Consider the following 16,454-nt stretch of genomic DNA (forward strand, 5'->3'; position numbering starts at 1 on the left):
GTATTGTCAGGAGTCCTGTTTCCCCCACACCGTTGTGTTTTCTCCCTGTGTCCATCATCAGTCCTGAGTGAGGCAGGAGAGGTAAAGAGGCCCCGGCCCAGCTGCCTCTGCCCTGTCCACCTGGACACAGAACCTCTCCTGAGAGCCGTGGCCTGCCTGCCTTTTTGGACCCATCTTGGCCATTTCCAAGGGGCCTGTGGGCTGGGGCGCAGCTCCCCCACAAGGCGGGTGGTCTGTCCCCAGCTACCTCATGAGAGGCCATGTGGGGACGTGCTCCATGCCAGGCTCCACGCTGGGCCTGGGAGCAGGGTAGCACGTTGTCAGCTGCCAGGACCGCCCCAGGCTGGGGCTCTGGGAGAGCGCTCAGGTGGGCAGGGCTTCCCATTCTCCGGAATGGCTGGGCCTCTCCTGCCTTCCCTCCCTCCCTCCCTCCCTCCTGCCTTCCCTCCCTCCCTCCTTCCACAGCACCGTGAGACCCTTTGTAAAGTGCCAAGATGCTCTATACCCTCTGTTCCATGTTGTTGGGCGGGGGGACCCGTGGGGCAGCATCTTGCAGGCTTCGGAGTGCGGGGCTAGCTCGGCGGCTCGGGGGGTGAGCGAGGGAGAGGGCAAAGAGCAGCCGTGGTGGGCCTTCCCTCCTGCCCAGCCCAGCCTCTGTCCCAACTTCCGTCCGTGCCCCCTTCAAGGCCTGACTGGCTCCCGTGAATATTGGGGGCCCTGGCTCTGTCACAGGCTCTCCGTCATGCCTCCGTACCTTGTGAGGAAACTCCCTAGCCCGTCCCGTGGGGCACTGGCTCGGGGATAGTCACTTGTCCGAGGCCACGTGGCAAGGACCTGCAGACCAGGGTTTACACCTGGGCCTTCTGACCCCAAGTCTTGTGTTCTTTTCTTTATTCACATCATCTCCTATTCTCTATAATTTCTGGAATTGTTTTCCTAATACAGAGGCCTGTCTCCTTCACTGTTCTGATTAGAAACCCCTGTGGCGTCTCCATTGTCACTTTTGGGCATTCTGGGGCCCGGGGGTTCCAGCTCCCCGCTGCCCTTCCCTCTTCTGCTTTACTCACACTGGATGTTCACTGCCCCCCATCCTCCTCCCAGAAAGCCCTGCAGGCCCCCGAAGTTTCCCTCGGTCACACCTCCCTGGACACCTTCCCCCCTCCCCTGTGCGCCAGGCTCCAGGAGGGCGCCCAGCACAGAAGAGGCCTCAGTGTGCAGAGATGGCTAGATGAACAGGCAGGGCTGCCCCGGGAGTTCCCAAGAGAGCCCCCCTGAGCGTCCCCTCTGTGGCGGGAGCGGTCTGGGATTCACCGAGTCAGAGGTGGCAGGCTGCACCCCTCCGAACTGACTTCAGGCTCCCAGAGCTCCCTAGCTGGCCTGCAGCAGCCCTGCTTCCCAGCCAGTTCCAGACGTGCACTCTACCAACCGTCCCAGGGCTTTTGCCGTCACAGCTAGGTGTCTGGTGTCAGCCTTACTGAGAAGCCTGCACCCCTTACCTCTCACCTCAGACTTCAGGAAGCCTCGCCCCTCAGAGGCATTGCCCAGAGCGTCATCAGCTAGGCTGCGCGCTGCGCCAGGGCTGCACTCTCCTGCTCCGGGGCCTGTGTTCTTGCTCTGCGCCAGGCCAGGCCTCTGAGCCAGGAGTGGGCGGGGGGTGGGGTGGGGAGTACCTGGCCTAGATTCTTCGGATGACTGGACCGTAATCCAGCGGGGGGCCGGGGGCGGGCGGGGGCTGTGTGTAAAACCCACCACCATCACCCATCCCACCTCCTCCCCGACTGACCCTGCACTGTCTCCCCCACTGTTTCATTGTAGACTGAGGGCGGTGGCAGCGAGGCCCCTCCGTGTCCGGGCCCCCCTGCTGGGGAGGAGCCGGCCATCCCTGAGGCAGCGCCTGAAGCTGGCGCCCCCACTTCAGCCAGTGGCCTCAGTGGCCACACCACCCTGGCAGGGGGTGGTGACCAAAGGGAGGCCCAGACCTTGGACAGCCAGATCCAGGAGACAAGTAAGTGGCTGGGCTTGGCCTGAGGGCCAGCCGGGGGCCCTGCCACTGGCTACAAATTGAAACTCCTTTTTTTTTGACTAGAGTGTGGCCTAAATTTTAACCAAGCAACATTTTATTTTCCAGGCATCTAATGATGACATTCTGGTCTCGTCTTCCGTCCCCCGTGTTCCCCCTCTTGTGTCCCTCGTTACCCCCTCCCTTCCCTCCTCCCGTGTCACTGCAGATTGAGACCTACAGGCTGACGTTCCGGGCAAACGCCAGGGCCCGCACCGACCACGGGGCTGACATTGTCTCCCGCCCCCCCCACTTCCCTGGCGGCCCCAGCTCAGGCACCCGGGCCCTTGGCTCCCTCTCCCGGGCTGTTCTCTAGACCCCACTCAGCTTGGGTGCTGGGCGGTCCTCCAGGCCCCACCCTCCCCTGCCTTGCTTGCCCAGGGCAGCAGCCAGCCCGCCCCAAACCTCCTCTGCTCCCTGCCCTGGGCCCCGCTCCTTGCTTTGTTCCTGTCCCGTCATTGCGCACTGCTCCACAGACGAGATTGGGAGGTGAATGGGATGGGGAGGCCAACTTGGGATCTTGTGGGATCTAGGAGGGGGGAATCGGATTCCAACCTCCTCTTTGGGTTTTCTGGACCAAACCCAAGAGAAACTGACATACCTTCCCTCCTCGCTGGGTCCACCTGGAGAGAAGAGTGGAATTGGATGGCCGTGTGGTGGCAGGATGCTGACTGCATCCCTGGAGCCCGCTAAGCCACTGCCTCTCCCTTTGACCCCTCCATGGTGCCCACCGTGCAGGGGGAGCCAGGCGCCTCTTGCCGCCCTGCCGCAAGTTAGTTAGGTAGGGGTCGATCTGACTGGCCCCACTGCTTCCCATACCTGCCTAGCTGCTGTCACACTTTTTTCTTGTTTTATCTTTTTTTTTTTAATAACCTAAAAACTGGTAGAGGAGTTTTGCAGGTGAAGCCATGTCTTAATGAAAGTCCTCAGTAGGTGTTAAAGGAAACAGGGAGGGGAGATCCTTAAGCCTCCAGCCAGGAGGTCAGGCCTCAGGGGCTGCCCTGGCCTGGGCAGCCTGGGGCCCCGGAGAAGGTGTGGGCAGGGCAGGTGAGGTGCAGGGCCTGTGGCCTGGAGAGCAGGTAGGGCACACTAGGGGCTGGTCAGAGTGTGGACTGCTTGTGCTGGTATTTTGTGTGTATGCTGCTTTTCTTTCTAACCAAGAGACTGGTTTTGGCATCTCTATCTGTCTCATTCCCTGGGATCTACTGGGAGATATAAGTTTGGGGCTAGAGAAACAGGGAAGGGCTGTGGAGGTCAGAATCCTCCAGACTCACAGGCCTAGGACACCAGAGCCCTCAGTTACCAGGGAGCCCAAGATGTCCAGAACTCATGTGGGTGATGGGGAATCAGGTGTGGAAATTTTTAAAAAGGCATGAGACAGGCCATCTCCCCCCCCCCCCCTTACAGCCTGACTGGGGAGGGGGAGAGGCGAGGCCAGCCTGTGGAGGGGTGTCCCAGCGAGGCCCGGCCTGGGGTGGCTGCAATGAGGAGAAATCCCGGGAATTGTATTGACACGAAGATTCTTATTGCACTTGTATTTTTTTTTTTTTTGTATTAAAGTTTGCATGGTTTCTAATAAAGGATTAAAATGTAACAGTTTGTAGTGAAATGGCCGGGGAGTCTTTGAGGGCATCTCCTCTGGAAGAGCATTTCCTGCAGCGCAGACTTGCCCCTGAGGAGGCCACCAGACTTGGCCCCTCGCCCTCCCCGCCCCTGCTTCGCTGTCCCCCTCGGAGCCCAGAAGGTAGGGTTCTTGGCTTAGGTTCAGAGCGGACCTCCGTGTGGAGGGCATCTGGGCCGGCAGGTTCTCACTTCTGAGGTGGCAGTTCCCTCGGGGCGGTGGGCCACCACGTCCGTGGCTGCCGAGCACACGCCGCCGGGGTCTTGTGGAGGAAGCGTTCCCCGCGGCAGACACTGCAGAAAGTGGTGCGCCGAGGACGTCGGGACACCGTGTCTTGTCAGGAGGAGGGGGCAGAAGGAAGCTGGGGAGAAGTGGTAGAGCGTGCAGGGCCTGGTTACCTGTGCCCTCCTTGTGTCCATCCCAGGGCCACACACGTGCCGAGGTGGCCAGCTGGTCCGAGGGTAGGAATGGGAGAGGTGGCCCTCGTGGAGAACTGTCTGTCTAGGTGGGCAGGAGTGGTCGCTGTTGTGAAGGGCGGTCTGGTCCCAGCTCCCTTGAAGAGTTCCCCAAGCCAGAGAAGCGAAGGCACCCTGACAGTGGGGACCGGAGGCCCCCGTGTGCTGTGGACCACCTGCAGCCGTGTGGGGGTGCGCCGTCTCTGTACCCTCAGTTTGCTTCTGACTCAGCCGTTGCCTGTGTCAATCTGTGATTCTGTTGTACCGGTTTCAAGAGTAAATAAAGCTCGTGATGCCCCACCACACAGGCCCTGCATCTTCTGTACGTCCTGGTTTGTCTCCACCTGCAGCATCCCTGCCCTTGCCCCCAGCTCATCCCCTGGCCTCGGGGCTGCTGTGCAGTTGTAAGTCCCAGCTCAAGGAAGGGCCACGAGCTTGGTTGTACGTATACAACCCAAGGCTGCTTGAAGGTTAAGGTTCAAGTGGCCCTTGCTGCCTGTGGAACTTCTCCCCGGTTCTGCTCGGGGTGAGGAGGCAGCAGCCAGATTCGGTGAGAACCCGCTGCAGACCTCCGGCTCCCAGGGGGAGGCTGGCGCGCGCGCGCGCGCTCCGTAACTGCTGGCCAGCCTGCCAGGACAGGGCCATTCGGCCAGGGTGCCAGCCGCGCAGGCCCCGAAACAGCGGCGGCCCTGGCCCTGCCAGGAGTAGGAGCGTGGGTGCTGGGGCCCCGAGAGAGGAGCCCCCAGCGGAGAGCGATGCTCACAAGGGATAAATAGAACTTTATTTTAAATAAACATTTGCACTCTGTACACAGCCCCAGCAGACAACGGGGCTCAGTCATCTGCCGTCTTGCGCACATCGAAGCTGCCGCAGGGCCCACGCAGCAGCTCCGCCAGCAGCGCCAGCAGCTGCCCGTGCTCCTGCTGCACGCCGGGCGGCAGTGCGGCCAGCTCGCTGCGCAGGCTCCGCTCCACCATGCGGCCCAGCGCCCGGCGCAGCTCCCTCAGCAGCCGCACAGTGCGGGAGTCCCCCTCCAGCCGCAGCAGGTCACTGTCGCTCAGGGAGATGGTGGCCCGGCGCCCATCGTCTGGGGGGAGGAGGAAGGGGCGGCGCAGAGGCGAGGTGAGGCTGGGCTCCCGAGGACACAGACCAGCCCAAGCAGCAGTGGGGCGGGAGACGAGCAAGTACCCACCACGGATGTGGACGTCCCCGTCGGTCAGCAGCAGCACGGCTAGCGGGTGCACCTGGGAGGAGTCCCGGACGAAGACGCTGCCGTTGGACTTGACAGCCATGAAATACGTCAGCCATCGGCTCCGCAGCCGCGTGGCCTCCCTGCGGCATAGGGGGCGGGGGTGAGCCCACCCTTCTCGACCAGGTCAGCCGCCCCTCCCCGGCCCTGCCTGCCTCCCACCTGTTAATGGTCGACTTGTGCAGCAAGATGTTGCCTGATTTGGTCCTGTAAGTGACACTGTTGGGCTTGAACTTGCCCTGCCGGGTCACCTTGCCCTGCCTCACCTGCCAGGATGAGATGAGAGACGGGTGGGCTGAGTGAGGAGCCTGGGGGGTGGGGGGAGGAGGCTGCGGCCCGCCGGCCCCTTCCCCGAGGCAGCACCTGGATGAGGTTGGGGTAGAGGCCCGCCATCAGCACACCCTTCACCAGCTCCTCCTCTTCACTGTACTCGTTGCACTGGGCAGAGGCCAGGGTGCAGTCCGAGGGCTTCCCCACCAGGAAGGCCTCGTAAATGTTCTCCGAGAACTGCTTGATGAGTCCTGGGGAGGTGAAGTCGGGCTGAGCCTGCGGCCCCCTAAGCCACAAGGCTGGGGAACCACAGGCCCGGGCCGGGGTGGGGGTGGGCACTGACCGTGGATGAAGCGCAGGCTGGGGGCGTAGAGCAGGTTTTCCTCCAGGTAGTTCTCACGGGAGCTGCGGTCCTGCCAGCGCAGCACCTCCTCCCAGCCGGCGACGGCCCGCACGAAGGCCAGGTGGTCACTGCCGCTGTCATGGCTCAGCAGTGCCTTCACCTGGGAGGGAGCGGGAGGGGGCACCGAGGCCACAGGGTGAGGGCCGGCGGCGGCCGCTTCGGGACAGAGGGCGGGGCAGGGGCTGGGTCTGACCTTGTCCACCTCCGCCCGGTTCTGCAGGCTACTGCTGAAGGGGTCCCGGGTGAGGCAGGAAACGACCACCAGCAGCGGGTGCAGGCAACGGAAGATGGCGGCCAGCACTATGGCCTTGGCCAGCCGGGGGTCAGTGGAGATGTGGGCCAGGCGCTGCCCCAGGGTGGTCAGGTACTCCCGCTGGTCCAGCACTCCTGCAACAGCTCAGCTGTCAGACTCGCCCTTGAGAGCCACGCTGCGGCCCGGCGCGGCCCGGCCCGGCCCCACTCACCGATCTCCTGGAGCAAGATCACAGCCTCGTCCACCGCCTTGATGTTCGGACTGTCCACGGCCTTGGAAAGGAACTCCACTGCCTACAGCAAGAAGCAGCCAGAGCCCGCCGTAAGCCCCGCATCCCACCTGTCCCTCACCAAGTCCAGCCCCAGCCCAGCCCAGCCCAGCCCGCCTCTGGCGCACCGTCTTCTCGGGCATGTGGATTTTGGCTTGTAGCACCAGGTTCTCGAGGGGAGTGCGCAGAATCTCTGGCACTTGGAAAGGGACCATCTTCTCCAGCCGGCTCCGCGGGAACAGGTGGTAGGCAAAGCCCGACTGGCAGCGGCCTGCCCGGCCCCGGCGCTGGATCACATTGGCTCGTGACACCCACACAGTCTCCAGGCAGGACACCTGGGGGAGGGGGCAGGTGAGCAGCGACGCAGAGGCCAAGAGGCCTTCCTCAGTGCTGCCCCTTGTCTGGCCTTCACCTCACTTAACCCCTCAATGGCCCCCCCACGACAGGGATGCCGAGAGCCCACGAGTGTGGCCTTCTCCGGACACACACGGCAGGTCCAAGGCTGATCTGGGCTGGGGGCCACCTCGGAACTTGTAGTTCTTCCCCCAGGGGCTGGCTGGGCCCGGGAGACGGGTGCCACCTTGGTCTTCAGGTCATAGCGTTCCTCCTTGTGCAGACCGCTGTCCACCACATGCACGATGTCATTGACTGTAATCGACGTCTCCGCGATATTGGTGGCCAAGACAATCTTGCGCACCCCAACTGGTGGCTGCTGGAATATGGCCTTCTGGTCCATCATGGGGATGTTGGAGTGCACTGGTGGGCAGCAAGAACACGCTGGTTATGGGCACTGCTCCTGTTCCCTGTGATGAGGGCACAGGGCAAGGATTTTGACCCATTTTGATGAAACTGAGGCCCAGATCAAGAATATGTGTGCCCAGTCAAGGTGGAAAAGCCAGCAAAAGCAGGGCAGCCTGGTCGGAAACCCAGGCCCCTTGAGCCCCAGTTGGGTCAGGGTCCCCAGGCCAGAGGGCGCTGTTATCTTGGGGCCATCGCGCCTCGCTCGCCCGCTCTCACCTGGCAGGATGAGGTACTTGCTCTCGTGCATGCCCAGGGCCTCCTGGAGGCGTTGCTGCACTCCTTTGATCTCCTGCCAACCAGGCAGGAAGCAGAGGATCCCACCTGTAAAGGGGCCCTGCAGGCATGAGCCATCACTCGGCAGCTGGAGGTCAGGGTGGGCACAGGGCAGAGGGGAAAGCACCCACCTGGCTCCCCTCGGGCATCGATGTGCAGAACCAGATCCGTCACGAGGTCCAAATCGAGTGCACACTCATCCTCAGACTGGGGTGGAGGGAGAAGCCACAGTCACAGCCCCAGAGCAAGGACGCAGTCACTCTGACTTGGTGAGGCCAAGGCACTCAACAGGTCACCCCCAACCCTCACCGCCCCCTCGCCCAGAAGCCCTGATCATTCTGTTTCTGTCAAGGACACCGAGACTCGGGAGCATGACCTCGTGTGCTCGCCCTAGGCCACGGTGCCACAGGGACAGGGAGGCGGGAAAGCCAGGGGAGAGGCTGGGGAGGGCGGGGGCGGGCGGGTCCCCTCACCTCGTGGTGCCTGTGCCGGTGCGGGTACTGGTGCTTGCCCAGCTTGGCCAGGATGTCCTCCAGGTAGTGCTCCTTGACCGGGTACATGAAGCCCGGCACCTTGATGACAGGGCAGCCACCAAAGTAGCGGGAGAAGCGCTCGTTGTCGCCCGTGGCGCTCATGAGCACCAGCCGCAGGGCCGGGTTGAGCCGCTGCAGGCCCTTGAGCAGAATCAGCAGGAAGTCTGTGTTCACGTCCCGCTCGTGGACCTCGTCCACAATGACATGGCTCACGCCCTCCAGGCTGGGGTTGCTCTGCAGCTTCCGCAGCAGGATGCCCACGGTGCAGAAGAGCAGGGCGCCGCCGCGCGCCGGGGGCTTGCTCTCCAACCGCACCTGGAAGCCCACGTTCCGGCGCAGAGAGGGGCCCAGTTCGTGGCTGACCCGCTGTGCCACGGACACGGCGGAGATGCGGCGCGGCTGGGTGACGATCACGTTGCAGCGGGCGCCGCGGCCCTCGGTCACGTAGCGCTCCAGCAGCAGCTGGGGGATGCGCGTGGTCTTGCCGCAGCCCGTGTCCCCAGAGATGACCACCACCGGGTGCTGCTCAATGGCATTGAGGATGGTGTCCCGATGCGGGTCCACGGGGAGCTGGGGGGCCTCCTGCCAGACCGGCCCTCGCCGCCGCCACAGCTCCAGCAAGTTCTGGCTCAGACGTACCTCCTCGGCTTCTGACAGGGGCACGTAGGGCTTGCCCGTGATAGGGTCACTCAGGGGCCCTGAGTCCTTGCCCAAGGGCAAGACGTCCTCGCTCTGCAGCCGGAGCTCTGGGGAGATCCAAGAACTGTCCACAGGGTACTGAGGGATGGGAGAAGCAAGCACAACGGTGAAAGACGGACACCTCCCTCATTCACTCGCGAGCCCCTCCACACGGTTCACCTGGGCCGGACGCTGTGGCCCAGCCTGCTGGCGGGGCACTCCGGGCACACCTGCCTGAGGACGCTCGCGGGCAAGACAGGGCTGCTCGGGGCCACCCGGGCTCTGGCCTCAGTGGGGACAACGGGCGGGTAGCACTGCCCACTGCACGTGGAGGCTTTGTCAGGAGAAGCTGGAGGGGGCAGGGGTGAGGAGGGGTTCTCTGGGCTCTCTTACATGGTTCAGGAAGGTCTCTATCTTCCGGAGGATGGGCTCGGGCACCTGGATGGTGCACGGCCGGCGCTGCGTCTCGCCCAGCTCACGCAAGGAGGCCAGGTTATACATGGCGTGGGTAAGCGGCTCGTTGTTGCGGTCCACCAGGCCCAGGCTCTGCAGAGGGGACACGCACAGCTCGCTCTGGGCCCCTGCCTCCCCAGAACCAGCCCAGACAGGCTCGGGAGCTTGAGGGAAATCACGCAGAGCAACTGCTTCCCTAAGAGATTTTGGTTTTTAGCAGACATTGTAAGAAAAGAGTCATTAGAAACCCAGAAAATGTAAATCTCCACACCATCCCAAAATTTAACTAGTTAAAATCATTACGAGAAAAACAAAACCTGGAATGTCCAAGAGAACTGCCCCTCAGACACCCCTCCTTGAGCAGCTGGGGCCCCCACAACAGCCCAGTCTCGCCTCTATAAATTCCCTGCACGGACCTCTAAGCCAGGAGGGCCGGGCCCTTACTGACCTCATCACAGCCTCACAGCACCCCGTCTGCACTACCTCCAAGGCACACCCCGCCCCCTCCAGACCTCTGGTCCAGCTGCCACCCCACCCCGTCTCCACATGGCACCCGTTCCACCTGTGACCCCATCATACAAACACAGGTAGAATTTCTTAGAAATGTCTATTCACACAACTCGATAAATACCGCATCTTGTTTCCCTACATGTCCAACGTCACCTCACGAGACCTAACCCAAGGCATCCCAACACCTCAGGCAGGTGTGCAAAACCAGTCCTGTGTTCCTGTTCCCTGTGCTATCAGGACTGCTCGCTCCCTAAAGCTCCAAGACTTCCCTCCTTCAGGAAGACTGCCCCCACAGGGGCCCGCCCCCTTCCTTGGGCTCCTGGCCAACCTCAAGGGCAAGCATCCGGTCCCTGGGCCACGAGGTGCCCACAGCCACCTTGCTCCCGGAGAGGCTTCCACCTTCCCCAGGCCTGCGGGTTTCCCTGTGGCCTCTGACCGGCAGCCAGCCAGTGGCTCTCTCTGCACTGCTAACAGCTGGGGGCTGGCTCCTTCCCACGACACGACTCGCCCTCGCTGCAGGACTGATCATCGGTGCGGTGTCTGTCCAGCTGGAATTCAGACTGCCGCCAAGTTCCATCAGTCAGCCCCAGTTCTGCCCTCCAGAGCCCCAGGTGCCTGTTCCCCTCCCTCTTCTTTAAGATTTTATTCGGTCGGTTGTTCGTTCATTCCTTCCCTCGTTCATTCCTTCCCTCATTCATTCCTTTGAGTGTGCGCGCGAGGGGGGGGGAGGGGCAGAGGGAGAGACTCTCGAGCAGACTCTCTGCTGAGCATGGAACCCAACCACCGGGGCTCGATGCCAGGACCCCAAGACCATGATCTGAGCTGAAACCAAGAGTCGGACGCTTGACCAACCACACCCCCCAGGCGCCCCGATCCCTCCTCTATGCTCCAGGCTCTCATTACCTCTCACCATCAGCTGTGTCTAAAATGGGGTCCCCAGAGCTGAACACGCACCAAAGGTCTATCTGACCAGAGCAAAGAGCAGGGCCTCCTGGTCCCCTTGCTCTGCGCTAAACCCGTGTCGACGTGGGTTCAGAGCCCACTTCTCGGGCCCTCACGGCAGTGCTCGCTCCCGCCGCCGGGCACAGCTGGCCTCTGAAACCTCTTCGAGGGAACTGCCTCACCCTGGGGTTCATGGAATCGTCAATCTCCATCCCAGGGAACGCCTTACTGTGTCTTTTGCCCACAAAGCCCAGGTAATCCAGCTCTTTCTAGACACCAAGTCTGACACAGTACAGGGACCATTCCACCAGCTTTGTGTCATTCCAACAATACGCATGTCCCCTTCCAGCTTCATCTGGGTTCTGGCAACATCACCGAAAAGGCTGAGCTCACAGGCAGAGCAACTTTGGAGGGAGTGAGACGTTCCTGGAAACAGCAGCCACAGAGCCCGACAAGCAAGGCGTGGACACCAGATGCTTTGTTCTCAGGCTAAAGGCCAGGTGTGGTGGATTCCGTCTCCTGGAGAACTGCACCGGTTCACCAAGGGCAGGGGAGCTCCAAGACCCCCCACGCATCGTGCCAGGGACCCCCCGACTCACCTTCAGCTTCTTGCAAGCCAGGGCTGCCGCCTTATTCTCAGCCTCCGCTTTGCGGCGCCCTTTGGCGACAAAGGTCATGGGGCAGGGCCAGAGCAGAGTGAGGGTGGACAGCTTGGTCTTCGTGCCCACGGTATGGAACTGCATGAGATTCTACATGGAAGGCAAGAGAGAGGGCTATGAAAAGGCAGAGGAAGCAGCTCTCAGAATGCCAAGGAACCCAGCGATAGAATTACCCCATCGCAGCAGGTGCCAAACATCGGCCACATGAGACGGGCCACTGGACAGCAGAAGCACGCCCTGACAGGGCCGCAGCTCCCGAGGCCAGGGCTGCTGTCTCCGGCCGTCCTGTGGTTTCACGGCAGAAGACAGTGTCTGGGCAGTGCTGCCACCCACCCTCCTAGCCCACTGTGCTGCCAGCACCTTCGAAGCAAACAGTATGGTGGCAGCGGCGGGTGGAACCTGTCAGCCTGAGCCAGAACCAGGCACGTTCTGGGGGTGCATAAAGGCCTTACCCCTGGGGAGAAGCTGTGCTTACTGAAGCCCTGAGCCTGGCCACAGAGACGAAATTCAACCCCAGCCAGACAGCGCCATCCCCACTGCATTCCTGCCAGCACCCCCGGACCACTCGGGTCCCGCTCCCACGGCGCCAGCCCAGCCCCCAAGCTCCCACACCGACTTCAGTCCCAACCACTTCACCCTCTTCACAGTCCAAGGACCGTGAGCCCCCTGACTGGCCTAGGTGCGGGATGAGGGTATAGGTAACCTCGGCCCTCCCACACACCTGTAGCTTCCCTCCTACCTGGTCCCGGGGACCAGCAGACACAACAAGCCAGCTCCCCACCCACACGCACTTCCAGGAGACCCGACTCACCTTAGCTGTGGAGGATGACGTTGCTATCTGAATCACTTTGGCCAAAAGGTTCTTGGGAAGCGGAAACTGGGTCAGAGCCCTAATAGCACTGTCGTCGTCTGTCATTTCAAAGGAACCCCCCCTGGGAGGACCAAAAGTTCAGGTGAAAAAGCTCTATCTCTTCCTGGGCCCAGTTCACCTCCGGCTCTGAAGCCCAGGGGGCTAGGACACTGCAGGGGTGTGGCAGGAGGCACGGAAAAGATGGCAGGCCCAGCGTCTTTGCGTGGCCTGTGATCCTCTCTGACATACGGCACGGCTACACTCCCTCAGTTCCCCCTAACAGATAACTGAGGGCAGGCGGCAGGGGCCCAGGGGCAGGCAGAGTGGTGGCTGGGCCTTGGAGGGACCAAGTGTGACCCAGAGGGAGGGCCCCTGCTGCTGTTCTACAGAAGCCCAACCACACAGCAGAATGGGAGACGCACCGGTAGAATGACGGGACACGCAGGCGGAGATGCAGGGCAGGGACCCTCCCGTTTCAGAGAAGGCTCCCAGGGAACATCACCCAGCCCCATGTCAAGATGCAGCTTCCCTGCACCCCCACGTCTAGCTGTACCTCGAGTCCCTGAGTGGGGTGTGGGAGTCCTGCTGGGTCATGGACAGGAAGTCGGTGACATCAATGGTCCCCTCTTCCAGCTCTTCCTCCTCATCCTCCTCTTCCTCCCGGCCCAAGGAGCGGGACAGGCCCCCAGGTCCCCCTGGCCGGATGCTCTCAGGGTTCAGCTGCCGCCAGGAAGTTGGTGGCATGGTGGGTTCCGGGCGCCACCAGCTGTCGGCCGGAGAGCCAAAGCGATCGGCTAGCACACGATATTTGGCTGCATCAAACAGCTCGTTTCGGGGACCCAGCAGGCCCCAGCCCTGGGGGGGAAGGCGTGTTGTGAGGGGCCATCCTCACACTTCAGTCTGCCCAGAACCTGCCCCCTTACCCTGTAACTGCCCTATGTGGGAGCCGTACCTTTGCACCCGTCCACCCGCCTCAGCCCCAGGTCCAGAACTCGGCATCAAGAGGGCACTTAAAATGTCTAGCTCTGACACATGAAAATGACAAGGTAAACTCTTACATCTATTAGACAAAAAACCGGGGGGGGGGGGAACCAAACCCCACAGGCAACGGGAAAGCTGATGCATTCACAAAGTGACCTAGAAAGCTTCAGTGAATACAGCAGTTAGGAGAAATGAAGCCCATACCACAAAACAGATCTATCTCTGCTCTGACCTAAGAATCCTATGCTGAGAACGTATTCTAGAAATAACCTGGGATGCTTGTAAAGCCATTCATACAAAGTATATTACTTTGAAGTGTATTACAGCATCATTCTCTTCTAGAAAGAATACCAAATAAAATGTGCTGATTGTCTAGCATGCACAAAGCAACGTGCTGGCTACCCTGAGTGTCATCAGGAGAGACGGGACCTGGTCTCTGCCCGCAAGAAACTCCGAATCCACGAGGCAGAACAGAAATGCAGGTGACCAGGGTCTAAGGAACCACACTGAGAAGCCTGATGAACATTAAGTAACATAATTCCAGTCCAAGTCTGGCTAAGCTGCTCGGGCATTTGACAAGAGCACGCTCAGTGACCTCTGTGCTGCTGGCAATGGGCACCGAGCAGGAGGGCAACGCTTAACACACACTCTGGTTGGGGGGGGGCCGGGGAGGGGAAGGAGCTGCCGAACAGAGAGTGCAGACATTGGGGAACGAAAAGGCTGTGAACTCCCATGTGAACAAAGGACTCCATGACAACAAAAACACCCACCTGATTAAACAACAGGCAAAGAACTTCAGACATTTCTCCAAAGAGACACACAGATGGGATAAGCACAAGACGAAACGGCATTCTCCAGAACTATAGCTCTTTGCAGCGTGACGGGCACAAATCCTCAAAATCTACTCCCACCTGATTTAGGTATACATTTGGGGGAAAAATTCTTTTTCCCCTCCAAAGAACTAATTAGTATATGTGACTAACGGAACTGAATTTTCCATCAATTCACCGTCGGCTTGATTTAATTTTAAAAGCTCTTTAGAGCTTCTGCTACATTTTCAACTCCATCAGGTCAAAAAGAAGAGTTTATGAAAGCAGTCCCTTCGCCCCCACATCTCAGAAGGAACTACCTCCTTCCGACAGTCAGGGACGAAGTCTGGGGGTGTGAAAAGCACACTGTCTCCTGCTGCATTCTGTCCTTTTCAGCTCATCTGTCCAAGGCCTACCACTAGGAGGCGATATTTTACATACTGAGAAAGCCCTGTGCAGTTAATACAAATTTAAGAATTTACCTTAAAAAAAGAGAGCGAGAGAGAGAAAAGACGGTCAACATCAGTGTCTATCAGGGAAATGCCAATCAAAACCAAGAGATCCCACCTCGCACCCATCAGGACAGCACCCAAAACCAGCACCCAAAGCACTGGTACGGATGGAACGAAACCACGCCCTGTCCGTGGGAACATAAATGTTACAGCCACCGTGGAAAAAGTTAAGTACGGCAATTCCTTTAAAAAATTAAGAACAGAACTACCATACGATCCAATAATTCCATTTCTGGGAACTGAAAGCAGTGTCCTGAAGAGAGTATTCGTACACTCATGGTCACAACAGCATTATTCACAAGAGCCAAAACGGTGGACACAACCGAAGAGCCCATCGGTGCATGAATGAATAAACAAAATGTAGCATGCACGTACCATGGAGTACTCCTCAGCACTAAAAAGCAGGGAAGTTCTGACACAAGGGCATGAAGGGACCCTGAGGACACTATGCGAAGTACAATAAGCCAGTCACAAAGAGACAAATACTGCATGATTCCACTTATATGAGGGTATGAAGTCCCGAGGAGTCAAATTCATACAAACAGGCAGTAGAACGGTGGCTGCCAGGGGCTGGAGGAAACAGGATTTGCTATTTAATGGGTATGGAGTTTCAGGGGGCGCCTGGGTGGCTCAGTCGTTAAATGTCTGCCTTCGGCTCAGGGCGTGATCCCAGGGTCCTGGGATCGAGCCCCGCATCGGGCTCCCTGCATGGCTGGGAGCCTACTTCTTCCTCTCCCACTCCCCCTGCTTGTGTTCCCTCTCTCGCTGGCTGTCTCTCTGTCAAATGAATAAATTAAAAAGTTAAAAAAAAAAAAAAGGGTATGTAGTTTCAGTTTTGCAAGGCGAAAAAGTTCTGGAGGCAATGCTTAATACTATGCTTAATAGTACTCAACTGCTCGCTGAAAAATGGTTAAGATGGTAAATCTTATATTTTGTGTAACTTACCACAATTCAAGAAACATAAACAAAAAAGAGGCTCTGAGGGGAGCAGAGACAGGGACAGAGAAAGGGCGGGTCAGGAACAGGACCATGACTTGCTGCACACAGGCCCCCTTTAAACACGCAGAGAAGACTCTCTCCCCCTGAGCACTACTGGCATTTGGGGCCAGCTAATTCTTTGTTGTCGGGGGTTGTCCTGTGCACCGCAGGGCATTTAGAAGCTTCCCCGGCGTCTTGCCAGAAACATTCCTCCAGCTGTGGCAACCAAAAACATCTCCAGGTGTTGCCACATCCACGTCATCCCCTCCCCCACCCCGGTGAGATTCCCTGAGGCAGAGCTGCCCTAAGAGACGCAGATTTCTGAGAAATTCAAAAGGGTGTCTGAACCACTGAGAGATTTCCCCAGGGAAAATGGGTAGAGAGAAAACAGAGGTTAACAGACAGTGGGAGAGGAGAAGAGCCTGTAGTGACCCAGGGAGGAGGAGAGGGCAGTGTCACCCAGGGGCTGAGGAAAGCCACCCGAAACATTCAAGCAAAGCGAGGACTCAGAAGGGCTGGCCAGCCAAAGCGTTGTTCCAGTCATTCAACAACCACCCGGTGACCACTGCTATCTGTCAGGCACTGCGGGGGTAAGGCCACCAGTGAGCAGGACAAGGGACACAACACTGGAGTGGGGAAAACACACGCCACAAGCACAGAGCGCCGTCTGCTCTCTGGCAACTGCGGAAGCAGGGCCAAGGGCAAGGAATCAGGGCACCGAAGTGTGTGCAAAGCCCACAGAAAAGACTCAAAAGAGGAAGGATCTGAAAAAGTAAAGGGTGGGAGAAGGGATGGAGAAGAGACGCAGAAAGGTGACATAGACAAAAGAACGGGGTGGGTATGGGGCCCCGGCGAGGAAGAAGGCCCTTCTACCTCAGATGCAGGGAGCAGGCGGGG

The 16,454-nt window shown here is 59.5% G+C and overlaps 2 protein-coding genes across 17 annotated transcripts in view; one reads left to right on the forward strand and one right to left on the reverse strand.

Moving 5' to 3' along the window:
• MAP4 (microtubule associated protein 4) overlaps positions 1-2,368 on the forward strand; it is a 176,989-nt gene extending 174,621 nt beyond the window's left edge. For 8 of the 9 annotated variants that reach the window (XM_045778481.2, XM_045778484.2, XM_045778485.2 and 5 more), the window contains 2 exons: positions 1,816-2,005; positions 2,129-2,267. In XM_045778481.2, coding sequence (XP_045634437.2) covers positions 1,816-2,005; positions 2,129-2,136 — 198 coding nt within the window. In that variant the 3' untranslated portion in view covers positions 2,137-2,267. Of the gene's footprint in view, positions 1-1,815; positions 2,006-2,128 lie in introns of all 9 variants that reach the window. The other variant, XM_045778482.2, reaches the window with a different exon arrangement.
• A 530-nt stretch (positions 2,369-2,898) lies between these two features.
• Positions 2,899-16,454, reverse strand: part of DHX30 (DExH-box helicase 30) — a 31,369-nt gene continuing 17,813 nt past the window's right edge. For all 8 annotated transcript variants that reach the window (XM_087867086.1, XM_045778507.2, XM_045778504.2 and 5 more), the window contains 16 exons: positions 12,831-13,132; positions 12,239-12,359; positions 11,368-11,517; positions 9,257-9,409; positions 8,126-8,962; positions 7,784-7,859; positions 7,596-7,700; positions 7,159-7,334; positions 6,707-6,913; positions 6,522-6,603; positions 6,251-6,444; positions 5,998-6,157; positions 5,748-5,905; positions 5,547-5,650; positions 5,328-5,467; positions 2,899-5,222 (listed from right to left, as the gene is read on the reverse strand). In XM_087867086.1, the coding sequence (XP_087723212.1) occupies positions 4,969-5,222; positions 5,328-5,467; positions 5,547-5,650; positions 5,748-5,905; positions 5,998-6,157; positions 6,251-6,444; positions 6,522-6,603; positions 6,707-6,913; positions 7,159-7,334; positions 7,596-7,700; positions 7,784-7,859; positions 8,126-8,962; positions 9,257-9,409; positions 11,368-11,517; positions 12,239-12,359; positions 12,831-13,132 (3,219 nt within the window). In that variant the 3' untranslated portion in view covers positions 2,899-4,968. The remainder of the gene's footprint in view (positions 5,223-5,327; positions 5,468-5,546; positions 5,651-5,747; positions 5,906-5,997; positions 6,158-6,250; positions 6,445-6,521; positions 6,604-6,706; positions 6,914-7,158; positions 7,335-7,595; positions 7,701-7,783; positions 7,860-8,125; positions 8,963-9,256; positions 9,410-11,367; positions 11,518-12,238; positions 12,360-12,830; positions 13,133-16,454) is intronic.

The sequence above is a fragment of the Ursus americanus genome, chromosome 14, assembly GCF_024610735.1.
Source record: "Ursus americanus isolate L20-20 chromosome 14, mUrsAme1.1.p, whole genome shotgun sequence".
NCBI classification, from domain to species: domain Eukaryota; kingdom Metazoa; phylum Chordata; class Mammalia; order Carnivora; family Ursidae; genus Ursus; species Ursus americanus.